The 15,922-nt window shown below is 40.8% G+C and overlaps 1 protein-coding gene across 1 annotated transcript; it reads left to right on the plus strand.

Moving 5' to 3' along the window:
• Window positions 1-267: 267 nt before the first annotated feature.
• On the plus strand, window positions 268-7,621 carry LOC124145357. Its single transcript, XM_046515102.2, has 5 exons — window positions 268-1,181; window positions 2,070-2,202; window positions 3,908-4,109; window positions 4,974-5,201; window positions 6,626-7,621. The coding sequence occupies exons 1-5, from the start codon at window positions 450-452 to the stop codon at window positions 6,750-6,752; spliced, it is 1,422 nt and encodes a 473-aa protein (XP_046371058.2). The 5' UTR covers window positions 268-449; the 3' UTR covers window positions 6,753-7,621.
• Window positions 7,622-15,922: the final 8,301 nt, after the last annotated feature.

Genomic DNA, 15,922 nt, shown 5'->3' on the forward strand with positions numbered 1-15,922 from the left:
AATACGGTATATATATATGGTGATGTAATGCTGCTACGAGTTTGAAAGTAGATTATCGATCAATGTTGTTGCAAATATAGACGCGGCTAAACGCAAAGAGGACACCATTAACTATTGATAACATATACTGAAAAGACATTCATGTCATGTGCAAAAACTAGCTGGCAGGTACACGTGACACTTTCTGGTGCATTTAGGTGAACTGTAAGTAGGGCCTACGTATGTGATGAATTTGCAGGTCATTCCACAAGACCCTCTAGTTTAATTAATCAGAATGAATTAGAAAAATTGTACATGTAACGCAATAACAAAATGTGTAATTGTTGCAAAAGGTTTCATCACAAATGCACGAAACTGAAAGTGTGCAACTTCCTGGAAACGACCCACTTTTTCTTTCCAGGCTTGCAAATAGAGCTGTGTTCCACGAACGGGAGTGACCTCCCTTTTATATGATGAATATATTTACGATTTTCTGGCGGGCGTCTCCAAAAGCAAGCAGGTGTTTTAGTCTGTTCGCAAAGTCAAAGCTTGATCGTCGAAGCGTGGACAATATGACTTACTACGTTTCATTTGCGGACAAACCCGTTTGTTTCATACAAACTGAAAATACTGACAAGGGAAGTGCTTCAGAATATAAGGAACTGAGAAAACAAGTGTCGTCCTGTCTTCCCGGCACAATTACAGAAAACACACTCTTTGTGGCCGAACAAACTGGTTTGGAATGTTCCGATGCTCTCACAGGGTATATACAGTCATGTATTACTCTCTACAGACTGAAGCGGTCGATCGACTCTGGCGCTCACCATCTTGCCTTCGGCACGCGGCTTGACAGCACTGTCGCATGTGGCAGCAGAAACTCCCAAGACCTCGACGGGGAGCATCTCAAAAGGTGCTTATTTGTTTGCTCCAAAAAGAATACAACGTCAACAGTCCCACCTCTCTTAAACATGACGATCCCTGGAGATGTGTGTGTTTCTACATTTGTTCAAAGAGATGAGACAAACGTTTTTGAGCGGAAGATACTAGAGTCTGATTCATCAGAAGTAAAACGTTCACTTTTTCGGCTTTACTGTCCAAAACATGCCAGCACAAATAAATACAAGATTCCACCCATGTTCAACACCCCATCGTGCAGCCCTGTGTTTCACAGTTTTGAAAGAACAATGGATATTTTAGCCAGAGTAAGTATTAACATATTGGTGACCACAACCATGGGTGTGGTGCAGACAAACCCAGGTACATAATCAGGGCAAATTGGGGATTCGAACCTAAGATCATAGGTTTTGGTACAAGCTCCTCACAGCGATATCCCTTTAGCGGAGCTCTCTATACTATCACTGCCACCAGTCAAAACGCCCCAATGTGATAGGTGGCTACAACCGGGCGGTCGGGTAGCCTTGTGGTTAAAGCATTCACTCGTCACGCCGAAGACCCTGGTTCGGTTTCCGACATGGGTACAATGTGTGAAGCCCATTTCTGGTGTCCCCCGCCGTGATGTTGCTGGAATATTGCTAAAAGCAGCGTAAAACCATACTCACTCACTCACTGGCTACAATCAAGCTTGGAGTTGAACTTGCAACTGACTGACCGTTTACAAACAAGTGATGACTGCCATGACGCCAAATACTCTTACCCCTGCTGCTTAATTGTTTTCCTTGTTTGACAATTTGAATTTCTATTTCATTTTAACTATTTCATTTTAGAGTCTAGTAAATATGTGAGGGGGAAGTAGGGTGATTTTCTGTTCGTCTGCAATCTCAAGCTCATCTGATCAAAGAAACCAAAAATTATAAACCTGTGATTGTTATTTTTGCTTGATTTCGGGTCGGATTTAAGTAACAAAAAAATATGTTTTAATAACTGGTGTTTTAGATCACTGTTTGAACATAATGACATTTTCGTGTGTTGGCAAAGTGTTTGTGTTGTAAAGACAAGCACGCGTTTGCCAAGCGAGGATCAACAATGTTGCGCACTTCGCTGAGGTAAAGCTCCATGCAGAATATCGGCCTCTGAGGAAGTCTAGATAAATCCCTATGTTTATTTGTTGACATGTGATCATGTGTTTCCAGGTGTCGGATATGCCGGAAGTTCGGGAGCTATTGTCAATTGGAAAAAAAGAACTTCCTGGGAGCGTGAACATTGAATCACTTCAGTCTCAGTTAAAGCATCCTTTTGTTGTGGTGGAAGGCATGGATGCTGCAGGTACACTAGCGTATCTTAAAGCCACATGAAGGCTGCTTTTCTTGGCTTGACCCTGGCGCCACCTCGTGTTGATCACGAGTTGTGCCGCTTGTAACGAAAATGCGATATCCAATCAGATCGCTGTTCTTATCTCGTAGAGCGCCACAAAAATGGCGACTACCATTGGCGACAACCTTGTCAAACAAGTAACATAGAGGACATAAAACCATAGGCAACCATTTGGGAGTTTAAGAGATAAAAAGATGTGTCAACAAAGACAGACAGCGGTAGATTACTTTCATGCGAAGGTGTACCAGTTGTGGATGTTGATTTTGTGAAACATTCTCTGATTGGACTATCGATATGTGCGATAGTCCAATCAGATTTAGCACAGGAAAGTGGGCTTGATTTGGAAAGGGTGGAAACAAGACTTTGATAAAAAGGCTAGTGGACGTTCTTGCCTACACAGGTACATGTCTAATGCCTGTTTGTTGAATCTTTTGAAAATATTTGTCACGATTTGGTGGTGAGGACTTGGTAGATCGTGTGTCTCCATGCCTGACGGCGTGGATTAGTCACAATTAATTATCGTAACTATAATAGGTGAGGGGACGTGTATGCATGTTTGAGTGTGTGTGTGTGGCTGCTTGTACTTGTCCAGACTGATGCCGAATTTATAGTGCTAGCCCACTGAGATACCATGCCACAGTTTAACATGAATACCCTCTGAGTAAACTGACTCCGAGCCTACCAGTCCTTGTTTTAGCACCTTAATGCCGAGCACCAAACAGGGTAACAACAAGTACCATCTTTTAACGTCTTTGGGTATGACGCGACCAGGGATTGAACCCCGGACCTTCTGCTCTCCAGGCGGACACTCTACCTCAAGGCTACGGATTATATAGAGAATCTCAATCAAATATTTCTACACAAGTCAATAAAGACTCTGAGGCTTGCCAAGTATGTTTGATATCAAAAGATACAGGGTTGAGATTCTACTTGTCATGCATCAACAGTTTCAGTTTGTAATCAGTATCAGCAGAGTCTTTAGTGTAATCATTACTGCTCTCAGCTTCAGCAGCAGAGAGATGAGTGATGTCATATGATTGTGAGGGGCCACGGGTGGCCCAGGCGTCTTAGGTGCCGTGATTCGCTGTGCAGAGCTGCGTCCCTTGGGCACGCCAGAAACCTATGATTGTGGGTTCGAATCCTGGTTCACCCCGATTATGTTTCTAGGTTTGTCAGCACCATACCCTGCTCGTTGGTTGCACCGAAGTGGTAAACGTCTAAGACCTGCATCACTTGGGGCTTTCCTCCCACATTAAGCTGACACCCCGTGATATAACTGGAATACTGTTAAAAGCGGTGTTAAACCCAATTCACTCACTCATATGATTGTGACATTGTCATGGTAACGTCACATTATGACGCTGGGCGTTATGGTGCTTTTTTATTACAGCAATATCTCCTGTGGAGACCAGTTTTGAATGATAACAGATTTTCATCCACATCTTAAACAATGCGAGTCTGGAGGCATATCTATATTTATTAATTGCTTTTAGACAAGCCATCCAAGGCATTTGAGTAGTCAACCGATTTTCACTAAATATTTTGAGACCTTAATTTTATGGTCATTGGAATTGTGAGTTATGTAGTATAAATGTAAATTCTCAAGGCTTTGTTGTCCTGAAATCTTTCATTTGATATTGTTGTCATTGCATTCAAGGGAAGACAACTCTGACCGAGACTCTGGAGCACAAGATGCAAGCAGCAAGATACCACACTCCACCTCCTTGTATTCAACATCTCAGGAAATTCTTTGATCCTATGCCGGAAATTGTCCGAAGAGCATATTACTCCTTGGGGAACTACATTGTGGCAGTTCAGATTGCCGAGGAATGTCAACAAAAAGCTGTCATAATGGATAGGTAACGTGTTAGGAGATAAACCTTACATGTTTGTAGATTTGCAGGTTTTATGGAATATGCAATGGCTTGAAATTTCATTTGAAATGAAACATCATGATATAATTAATAATGTGACATTCTCTCTGGTCCAGCCAAAATACTCCAGCCTAGTTTGGCAAGGGTGGCAAATGGACTTTTATGGTTGGTCGGTTGGTTAACTCCCTTGCTCAGGAAGATTGAAGATGTAAGGTACATCTCACATGTTCCAAAGAAAAAGAGTACGCACATTGTAGGATATGCTGGATGATGTGTGCAGTATGAATCTTTTCTCTAGTGGGCCTTGGGGCAGTGGGATAGCCTAGTCGCTAAAGATTCGTCCTGCCAACAGTACAGATTTTGACTTCCCTTGTGGGTACAGTGTCAGAAGCCCATGTTTGGAGTCCCCAACCATGAAATTGCTGGAATAAATCTAAGAGAGTCTCCCACGGTGATATTGCTGGAATAATGCTAAGAGAATCTCCCACGGTGATATTGCTGGAATAATGCTAAGAGAGTCTCCCTCTGTGATTTTGCTGGAATAATGCTAAGAGAGTCTCCCACGGTGATATTGCTGGAATAATGCTAAGAGAATTTCCCACGGTGATATTGCTTGAATAATGCTATGAGAGTCTCCCTCTGTGATATTGCTGGAATAATGCTAAGAGAGTCTCCCTCTGTGATATTACTGGAATAATGCTAAGAGAATCTCCCACTGTGATATTGCTGGAATAATGCTAAAAGAGTCTCCCACTGTGATATTGCTGGAATAATATAAAACTATTTTGACTCACTCACATTTCTCTTCTATTCAGCCTTTGTTTGCTACAGTTAATTCCTCTGCTTCAGGTTCTGGCACAGTACGGCCGCCTACGGTATCGCCAATGAGACATCCTTGAGTGATCAGCCCCCTCCAGGTCACATCACCTACAACTGGCCATGTGACCTACTTCGACCAACCGTGGTCTTGTTCCTGAACGTAACAGAGGATGTTCGCAAACAGAGGATGAACTTCCGAGAAGCAGCCATGACCTATGAAGAGCAGAGACTTGACACTGATGCCTTGTTCAGACAAAGGTTTGTCAGGCCAAACCAGATTTGTTTCTTGTATTCTCGATACAATACGTGAAAACTAGACATTTGCCATGTTAGAAGACTAGTCCATCATCAAAGAGGATTTAAGGAATCCCACCAAAACTTATGTTGATGAAACAGTGGTTTCAGAGCTTTTTTTTGCTTTTTTTTATATACAGTATATATTTTTTGTATATACATAAGTTGATCGGCTGATTCCGAATGTAAACAAAAATGCTCAGCAATATTCCAGCTATATGACGGCAGTCTGTAAATAATTGAGTCTGGACCAGACAATCCAGTGATTGACATCATTAGCATCAATCCACACAATTGGGATCGATGACATGCATCAATCAAGTCAGCAAGCCTGACCACCCTATCCCGTTAGAAAATAGAAAGTTCACTTGACACAGCCTCCTGAAGATGGCCTCAGATCTAAATGCAGAGAAATGGTCATGCTCGTCAATCTTGGTTACTGTTTTGAACAAAATAAGATTTTCGTACGTTACTGAAGTGTTCTTGTTGTAAAGATGTAACACTCATTTTGCCAATCAGGGATCAACAATGTTGCAAACTCCACCATTGTCAGCTTATGCAAAGCTCCATACAGCAATATAGGAATTGGTTATGCACAGTGACAGATTCCATGCAGTGTTGCGAGTATGCAACACGCTGTTTCAATTGACAGCTTTTGATGAATAAAGTGTCTTGTAAGTTATTATTGACATTTTAGGGTATGATAGATAAGTTTATTAAAGCAATGTGACATTTTTTATTTGTGTCAGAGAAAATAAGAGCGTTAATGCAGATGAAACTGTTGAAAGTGTAACAGTTAGATGTATGCAATCTTCAATTGCGCTGTGGTAGCTGTGGCAGCTGCGCAAGAATATGGCGGAATTGTGGTTTGGTTCAATCCCTAGGTAAAAGATCTGATTTAATGAGATTACATGAAATTTTAGCTTACCTGTCATGAATATTCATGCAGAAAATGCAGTCTTTGAATAGCTTTTGTTAAGTGGCTGTTGACAGTTTGAAATGTTGGGTACATATCAGGTGAGCTACAGTGTCACACTATTTTTATATATATTTGTATTTTTTTGTATCAATACATGACCTACTAAAACAATACTTGTATCATAGCACAGATGCATGAAGATCCTGGGTAGAATAGATCTTCAGCAACCCATGCTTGTCGTAAGAGCGACTAAGGGGATCGGGTGGTCAGGCTGACTGACTTGGTTCATGCATGTCATCGTATCCCAGTTGCATTGATCGTTGCTCATGATATCAATCACTGGATTGTCTGGTCCACAAGCGACTATTCTCATCCCATTTATTTTGATCATGGAACCAAGATTTCGAAAACCACCTTTTGTACTTGAGAAATGCCTTATGTGGAATAATATCTTTTTTTCTAAATGCAGGTTGTGTGAAGCCTACAAGAGAATGGGAAACCCAGCTTGCACAGAAATTGATGCATCCGGAACTCGAGAGACAGTGGTTGACCTCACACTGTCGGCACTGCATCAACATAGGGTCGTGTTGACCTGAGGTCATGCCAAGGTCAGCTTTAGGACACATGAATGCTAGAATTGACTTCCTGGAACTCGAGAGACAGTGGTTGACCTCACACTATTGGCACTGCATCAACATAGGGTCGTGTTGACCTGAGGTCATGCCAAGGTCACCTTCAGGACATGTGAATGTTAGAATTGACTTCCTGGAACCCCATCAAAACGACACTTCAATCTGTTCAAGAAGGAATCGAGGTTGTGATAATTAGCAGTCTTTGGAGCTTCTTGAAACAACCCTTGACTCTTTTCTGTGAATTCAAGTTGTATCATTTAGATTAGTATAGGATGAATGAGAATCTAATCTTGTTAAAATCAGATCTTTTGCTCTGACATGACAAGTCTTTCTACATTAGGATAGGACAACCCCTTATGTTAGGTCACATCAGGTTAACCTCCCGAACAACCAATCAGTGTCTCTGGCAGTATGAGCAAGAGAATCATAGTATCCAGAAATTAGACATAAAAGGGCAGTTCCAAATGATAAATATTAAAGCCTGAGCTATGATATTGTGGTAATTCATTACACCCTGTATGCACCATGGCATCTACACCCAAGAGGGTGTACAATCAAGGGAATGTTTGTTTTCTGTGTAGGTTTTCCTTTGTTAAGATCGAAACGAGGCTAAGTGGTAAAGAAATGAAGCTGAATTTTTTAGAATGCTGATATCTGACAAGCGGAAAAACCTACCAATCCATCCTTCAGATGACAGGACATGGATGGTTGTCTAAGGTGCCGCAAGTTAATGTACAGAGTTGTGTCCCTTGGGCACACCAGAAACCTATGATTGAACCTATCCCGGTTCGTCCCAATTATGTTTCTAGATTTGTCAGCACCATACCCGTGTTCGTGGGTTTCACCAAAGTGGTTAATGTCTAAGACCTGAATCAATTCCTACATTAAGCTGGCAGGATGTGATATAACTGGAATATTCAAAGCAGCATTAAAACCCAACTCACTCACTAGTTCAACCAGAGAGGGCAGTCAGAGTTTGGTCCGGATCACCTTACTTGACCTATGGAGAGTTTGTCAGATCTCACACACAGGTATTGTAGTGGATCTGATTTTGTTGAGATTGAATTATAACCGTAATTAGATGCACCCAATATCCTGAAATGTGGAAAGCCCACTTTCATAATGTGATGTTAATGCTTTGACTGTAAACAAGAAAACAAACAACTTTGTGGTTAACAACTTTGATTATTGCATTGAGCAACATTTCGATGTAGACATTTACACTGTTGTCAAGCAGGATGAGATGAAGAGATGAGAGTTATATGCATGATATTTTGCGAGAAGCTGCAGATTAACATTAACAACAACAGGTACTTGCTGGTCTTAGAGGGCTGATTTGCTGTCTGCTTTGGCTGTTGATGTCTTGTGTTCTTTGATGCAGGTATCAACTGGGCGGGGGGCTTTCACCAATGTTCAGTGCTCACCACAGTCTCGATCAGTCTTATTGTTAAGAAATAAATTACTTGTCTGGGGTAAGAGCGGAAAGTCCAGAGTTCGATCCCTGTCCGCGTCATACCAAAAGATGTTAAAAGATATTACTTGTTGTTACCCTTCCTGGCGCTTGGCATTAAGGGGCTAAACAAGGACTGGTCAGCTCGGAGTCAGTACACTGTGTCTGAATGGGGTATTCATGTTAAACGGCAGCATGGTATTTCAGTGGGCTAGCACTATAAAATCAGCTTTAGCATGGACTAGTACAAGTAGCCACACACACACGCATGTTGCTAGTGTAATAATCTTGGACGCAACGTTAACCCATTTTCACCTCACCTCATTCTTCATTGTTCCTTGGCATTTATCGCATAGCTGTCTTATGTATTAGCTCTGACTGTTGTATTCCTATACTTTAACTGGCAAAAGTATATACACCTTGCCTGTACTCTCCTATACTCCTTGTCTGTGTTGTGAAAAGACCAATTATGTCACAGTTTATGGTTTTAATTAGGAAATTTCTTAAACAGATTTGATTTTACTTTACATCTCATCATTGTTGTAAGATATATTATAAACCTTCAGACTACTGAACTGGGGCCGTTCCACAAAGCAACCGTAGCTCTAAGGTGATCGTAACTCCCATACTTTAACATAGACTTATGACTGTCGTAGCGCTACGATCACTTTGTGGAACGGGGTCCTGGGCTTCAGATAACATTTGTAGCCATGGAGTCTTTACACACTTCTTGTCATAAACAGTATTGATAGTTTTCTTTCTTTCAATGTTTTTATTCGCTTGAGTCCAGTCTATTAGACATTTTAGTCAAATCATTCTGCTTGAAACGCTGTTTCAGGTGGTTCTAATTTGTACCTGTGGATGCACCAACTCTGTAACATGTTGCAAAAGCAGTGATCTATATCAGTGTATAAAAGTCCCCCAAACTACAGTCAGACAACCGGAGTGGCAACGTTGCAAAGTTACCAGATCAGATAGAATGTTGCTAGTCCAGAATGCTCTTGACTATCAAAGTAACAAAAAGGGGTAAACATAAGAATAGTACTGTTTAATGTCAGTTCTCAGAAAATAACCAAAAAAATGGTGCATTGTCAACTTAGTAACTTTACCTCATTGAAATTTTATTCATCAATATTGTGTTTTACAGTTAATTTTCATCTTACATTAGATTAAAACAAGAATGCTTAGGCAATGGAGGGAATACAAAAAAAGCCCCACCATCAGGCATGCAACTTTTCAAAACTGACCATCGGTCAGCTAAATAGACTGTCTTGGACTTTTGGGCAGGTGGTTATTTTGAACACTGTATATATATCTACTTTACAATAGACATATCACCTTTTTGTGTCTAACTCACCACAGTAACTCATCATGTGTTTGTGATGCCTGCACCCAATCAGAAAATAAACCTCTGTTACGCAATATATGTAAATATACACAAAGTGCTGTATATTATCGGAGGGTTAATTTTTCACGATTGTATGCAATCAACTTTCAATAATTTGGATTATTGAGAATTATTTTGCATATTCCATGCAAATATGCAACCTATCTGGAGCTCTGACTGAACTGAAAATGTATTGTCAGTTTTGTTAGAAAACCTATTTGGGAAAGACTAAGATGTTGCATTTTTGTTTCCTATGATTGTGACCTGTGAAATGATTTGTTTTGTCATGATCTGTTTTTTATTTGTTTGTCATTTCAAATCACATTAAGAACATCTGGAATAGCTCAGAAAACACATGAGATCATTCAAAACCTAGCACAAATCACATATCACCTATCATATACTGAGAACTTGAAAAATGACAAAGTCAATTCATTGTATACAAGTAATGAATCATAGTTTTAAGACAAAATAGCAAGTTTTACATATCACTGAATATAGGTGAGCTTCTGTACCTCTGGTACTCTTGTTTTATATTGTTAACACATAGTGCATGTATTATAGCTGCCTAATGATTTGTACTTGTCCAAGTTGAAGGCGGCAGCATCATGTCTCTCTACAGCTGTTGATTGTTATGATTCTGATGCGTCACTTGACAGTTTTAATAATGACACTTTTTTAATAAAACTTATCAAATATACATCTCTTGCTTTTATTAAACAAATTGAAAGAGAAAGCTTTCATGAAAAGCCAAGGCCTGTCTATGCAACACCCTAACCTACACAATCAGCCTTGACCTGTCTACACCACACCCTAACCTACACAATCAGCCTTGACCTGTCTATACCACACCCTAACCTACACAGTCAGCCTGGACCTGTCTACACCACACCCTAACCTACACAATCAGCCTTAACCTGTCTACACCACACCCTAACCTACACAGTCAGCCTAGACCTGTCTACACCACACCCTAACCTACACAATCAGCCTTAACCTGTCTACACCACACCCTAACCTACACAGTCAGCCTTGACCTGTCTACACCACACCCTAACCTACACAATCAGCCTTGACCTGTCTACACCACACCCTAACCTACACAATCAGCCTGGACCTGTCTACACCACACCCTAACCTACACAGTCAGCCTTGACCTGTCTACACCACACCCTAACCTACACAATCAGCCTTGACCTGTCTACACCACACCCTAACCTACACAATCAGCCTGGACCTGTCTACACCACACCCTAACCTACACAATCAGCCTTGACCTGTCTACACCACACTCTAACCTACATAAACAGCCAGGACCTGTCTACACCACACTCTAACCTACACAAACAGCCAGGACCTGTCTACACCACACTCTAACCCACACAATCAGCCAGGGCCTGTCTACACCACACCCTAACCCACACAATCAGCCAAGACCTGTCTACACCACACCCTAACCTACACAATCAGCCTTGACCTGTCTACACCACACCCTAACCTACACAATCAGCCTTGACCTGTCTACACCACACTCTAACCTACATAAACAGCCAGGACCTGTCTACACCACACCCTAACCCACACAATCAGCCAGGACCTGTCTACACCACACCCTAACCTACACAATCAGCCAAGACCTGTCTACACCACATGAAAACCTACACAATATCCGGGTTAGAATAGGTCTTCAGCCGCCCATGCTTGTAAGAGGCAACCAGGTGGCCAGGTTCTCTGACTTGGTTGATGCATGTCATCGTATCCAATTTGCGCGGATCGATGATAATGATGTCAATCACTGGATTGTGTGGTCCAGACTCAATTATTTACAGACCTCCGTCATATAGCTGGAATATTGCTGAGTGCGGTGTTGAACAACAAACTAATCAATAAACAATGAATGACAGTCAATCTATACAATTAGAACAAACTCGTCCCGAACAAATTCGTTATACTCGGTATCTACTTATAGACTTTTCTACGTTAAACTGGAACTACTCTCTAAGTTCTTGAAAATGTGTTCTAGTAATTACAGTAACGGATGTTATCAGTGTCCAATGTTCGAATAAGTACAGTGTGGTATTTATGCATCCCCTATTATTCAGTGTAATAATATTCATCATAATAGAATATTATTCACTGGATACAAGTTGAGCATGACATTTCCTGGGACACATACGAGGGTTGGTCAAAAGGTTCTAAGCCTAACAAACAAAACCAACAATTGTGAAAGTGTTTTTCATTATTTTTTTCACAACAATCTCCCTGCTTTCCAATACACTTCCCTTATCGATAGATAGTGAAGCTTTTTCAATTCCATCCAGGAAGAAGTTTCCTGAAGCCACACTGATATACCCATTCACGGTAGCTTTGAGGTCATCGGTGTCGTCATAGCGCTTTCCACGAAGTTGTTCTTTCAGTTTAGGAAATCACTTGGTGCCAGGTTTGGCGAGTATTGAGGGTGAGGAAGCTATTCGAACACACACTGTCGTACAGAAGCCTTTGCAAGTCGAGGGGTGTGAAAAGAGGCATTGTCATAAAAAAGTAGAACTCCAGCAGTCTGCATTCTTCACCGCTTTTCTTTGATAGAATCTCTCAGGCGATGAATCAAATCAGCATAGCGGGCACAGGTAATCGTCTTTTGACTTTCGGATTAATCATCAAAGATCACACCCTTTGCGTCCCAGAATACAGTGGCCATAGATTTCTTCACTGTTTTTGAAGACTTTAATTTCTTTGGTACCGAAGAAGTGGAATGGTTTCATTCCATGGATTAACTTTTTGACTCGGGATTATAGTGGTAGACCCATCTTTCATTAACCTTTACTAATCGCTTTTTTAATTTGCCGAAATCCCCTCATTAGCTCTCAGTCGTCTCTGGCAATGTCAGTACTTTTTTCCTTAAGATCGGAATTTAGAAACTTTGGCACCCAACTTATTCATCTGTAAATGTTCATAAATAATAGTTTCAATGGCTCCATGGCTTAGACTTGTATCTTCCTCAAGTTCAGCAATGGTAATACATCTGTCTGACAGTATAAGGTTTTCTATCTCCTTGATTGAATCTTCATTGATGGAAGTTAAGGGACGTCCAGACCTAGGGTCATCATCAAGGCTGGTTCTCCAAGCCTTAAACACAGCTGCACAACGTTTAACAGTAGAATAACTTGGGCATTTATCCTCATACACTTGTAAAATGCAGTCATGAATTTCTTGGGGAGTACTTTTCTCTAAATTAAAAAAAACGTTATGACTGCTCGGTACTCGTTCTTTTCCATTCCTGTGTCCATTTGGGCCCCTATCAGGTTCAACTGGCATTCACTAATATACAAACGACCTCAACAGACCAAATAGACTTGCAATGAGCTACTCAAACAATGTACTACACTGACTAGTTCACTTTGTTATGGCTCATAGTTGAAAGTTAGTCAGGCTTTTAACTTTTTGACCAGCCCTCGAACTTTCAGAACGCACTGCTCAAAAGCGGTTGAAAGAGAGGGAGAGTTTGGGGATTTTACGTGCGCTTTCCGACATAATGCGCATGTCTCACACGGGCCCGCCAGGCCATTTAGTGCTTTGCCGAGGAGGGTATGTCCAAAACGTAAGGCAACCTTGGGAGGCTTTAGGGTTTCTTAATTAATTTTTTAAACAGTTGGAATTCAAAAGAGTCTTGGTCGATATTAAAGGGTGTGCGAGATTTTAAATCAGCATTTTGAATTCAATGAGGCCTTCTCAATTCCTTGTGGGTTTTTATTTAATTATTTCTGATGTTGATAGGGATCGAGCTGTTTAAGAAGGTTGTGCCAGCCTATACAAAACACCCTTACCAAATGATTGTGTAAGGTCAGTAGGTTTGGGTCTTCAGACTAAATTGAACTGGTGGGATGGGATTCCTGAGGGTAGATGGACCAAGATTTTGTTAGGAAAGTACAATCTCATTAAAATCAAATCTTAGTTTTCGCTATCGCTAAAGCGGCAGCGAGAACTTTGATCAGATTTTAATGAGATTGGTAAAATACCGTGATATCTATGCACTAGTTGACTGGCAGTCAATGCATGCTCTTCAACACGAGTGGATTGTGATGTCACTGCATTGGACGAATACTTTCTTCTGTGTGTGACCATGTTTACACAGTGAGTGTGATTTTACGCCACTTCTAGTAGTACTCCAGCAATATGACGGGGAGCGAGTATGGTTTTACGCCGCTTTTAGCAATATTCCAGCAATATCACGGTGGGGGATGCCAGAAATGGACTTCACACATTGTACACATGTGGGGAATCGAAGCCGGGTCTTCGGTGTGACGAGAGAACACTTTAACCACTAGGCTACACCACCGCCCCCAATATGACGGGACACCAGCAGTGGGCTTCGCTCATTGTACCCATGTGGAGAACCGAGCCCTGGGACTAGGAGCGAAAGCTCCATTAGGCTACCTAACCGCGGCCTCAATTTAACACAGAATAGCAGTCTTCATTTATTTTTTAAAAAATTCATGTTATTATTTTATTTTCTTGTTCACGGTAATTGTTTATTCAGGTTGAATAAAATAAAATGGAGATGACGCTTGCTTTTGCGTTACCAGCACATTTCCATGGATCGGTTATACATGATATAAAGCCTGATTGTGGGAGCATGAGGATAACACCCTCATTACTCCCTAACCCCTATTACAATATTCCTAAAATACAAGTTTCCTGACTTTTCGTCCTCGCTGAACCCTCCATACTTGTACATTCTCACTCCAAGCTCAATCTTTAATAATTTAGCACAGAAAACTACGGTTATAAAAACTCAAAAGGACCACTGATTTTAGATCACAATAACCGTAGTTCGTTATAACCATATATACAACCGGGACTAAAAGTAAGTTCGTTATATCGGTAAGTTCGTTATAAGCGTGTTCGTTATAAACATAGGTTACTTTATTCCAAAAACCTCCGAGGTCTTCAGTAATAATGACATTAGTAATATCAATGGAGTATTGCATTTCTAAATAATTTGTATCCAATGATATGAATTAGCATTCACGCGAAATAAGCTCCTTCTTGGAGAGAGTGAGTTAATGTTGTTTCGTGACTTAAAACCCAACTCACTCACTCATAAACAACGATCTAAGCCGCCGGGTACGATGATACACCATCATCCAGGTGTGTTAACTACATATTTTATATTTTAAACATATTTTCTCTTGATTTTCAAGCTTTTCTCTTGGATGAATAATATTGCAAATTTCGAAAAACCTTAATTTAGATCACCTATTATTATCTTTCGACAGAGCAGCTTTACATATTATTATATGATGGCTTAGCCTCCATTATAGTCTGTGCAACAGTATTAACTACGTACTGCGTGAGGTGACGCTCATATCAATCACTGCATTGTCTGGCCCAGACTCGATTATATACATCGCGCCGTCATATAGCTGGAATAGCGCTGTGCGCAGCGTTCAACAACATTTAATGTAATCATGTCAATATTAAGTCCAACAGTAGTGCATGCTGCAGTCAGACCAGGAGTGTTACCTTTCAACTATACCTCAGTGACGTCGACTTTATTTATAGAAAGAACATAAATAGCCTGTTTCCTGCACTTAGTTATATCTCATGTGGTTAACGCTGAAATCATATTGGTTCATTTGTTAGTAAACAACGCGCGCAAATGTGACCCAGACGTCACAGGCAGTCAACAGAGTATATACGTCATTTCTGACAGGTGCTCGAAAAAGTTTTTGATGTCGCTATTTTCATCATACATAAAAGAGTATGAGTAATGTAGAACATTTTCACAAGTTTCAAATACCAAATCACATAACTAGTTTTCTCGTGTTGCGTCGCCTATATTTCTGCCGGGGCGGTCGGGTAGCCCAGTGGTTAAAGCGTTCGCTCGCCACGCCGAAGACCCGGGTTCGATTCCTGACATGGGTACAATGTGTGAAGCCCGTTTCTGGTGTCCCCCGCCGTGATATTGCTGGAATATTGCTAAATGCGGCGTAAAACCATACTTACTCACTCACTATATTTCTGCAAACTTTATCAACGTAATTTTAAATAAACACTGCCAGTGTGTGACATATATACTTCATCTGCAGCTCAGTACCTAACGTAGTATACTTCTGGAGACTCTCACACCATTTATTCCAGTAGTTTTTTTTATTATTATGTTAAGTGCAGCCTATTAAACGTTATGTACGTATGATGTTCCAGTAAAATCGAAAATAACATGCAAAAACATGTATTAGCCTTTTTGCTGTAAAACTTATATTTCCAATTTAAATAGCAAACAAAACATCACTCACT

The sequence above is a fragment of the Haliotis rufescens genome, unplaced genomic scaffold, assembly GCF_023055435.1.
Source record: "Haliotis rufescens isolate VD_foot unplaced genomic scaffold, xgHalRufe1.0.p SCAF_83, whole genome shotgun sequence".
NCBI classification, from domain to species: Eukaryota; Metazoa; Mollusca; class Gastropoda; order Lepetellida; family Haliotidae; genus Haliotis; species Haliotis rufescens.

Coding starts and splice junctions, on each gene's coding strand:
- LOC124145357 (XM_046515102.2), top strand. CDS start 450: ATGATGAATATATTTACGATTTTCTGGCGGGCGTCTCCAAAAGCAAGC. Junction 4,110..4,973: donor AAAGCTGTCATAATGGATAG/GTAACGTGTTAG, acceptor CCTCTGCTTCAG/GTTCTGGCACAGTACGGCCG. Junction 5,202..6,625: donor GATGCCTTGTTCAGACAAAG/GTTTGTCAGGCC, acceptor TTCTAAATGCAG/GTTGTGTGAAGCCTACAAGA.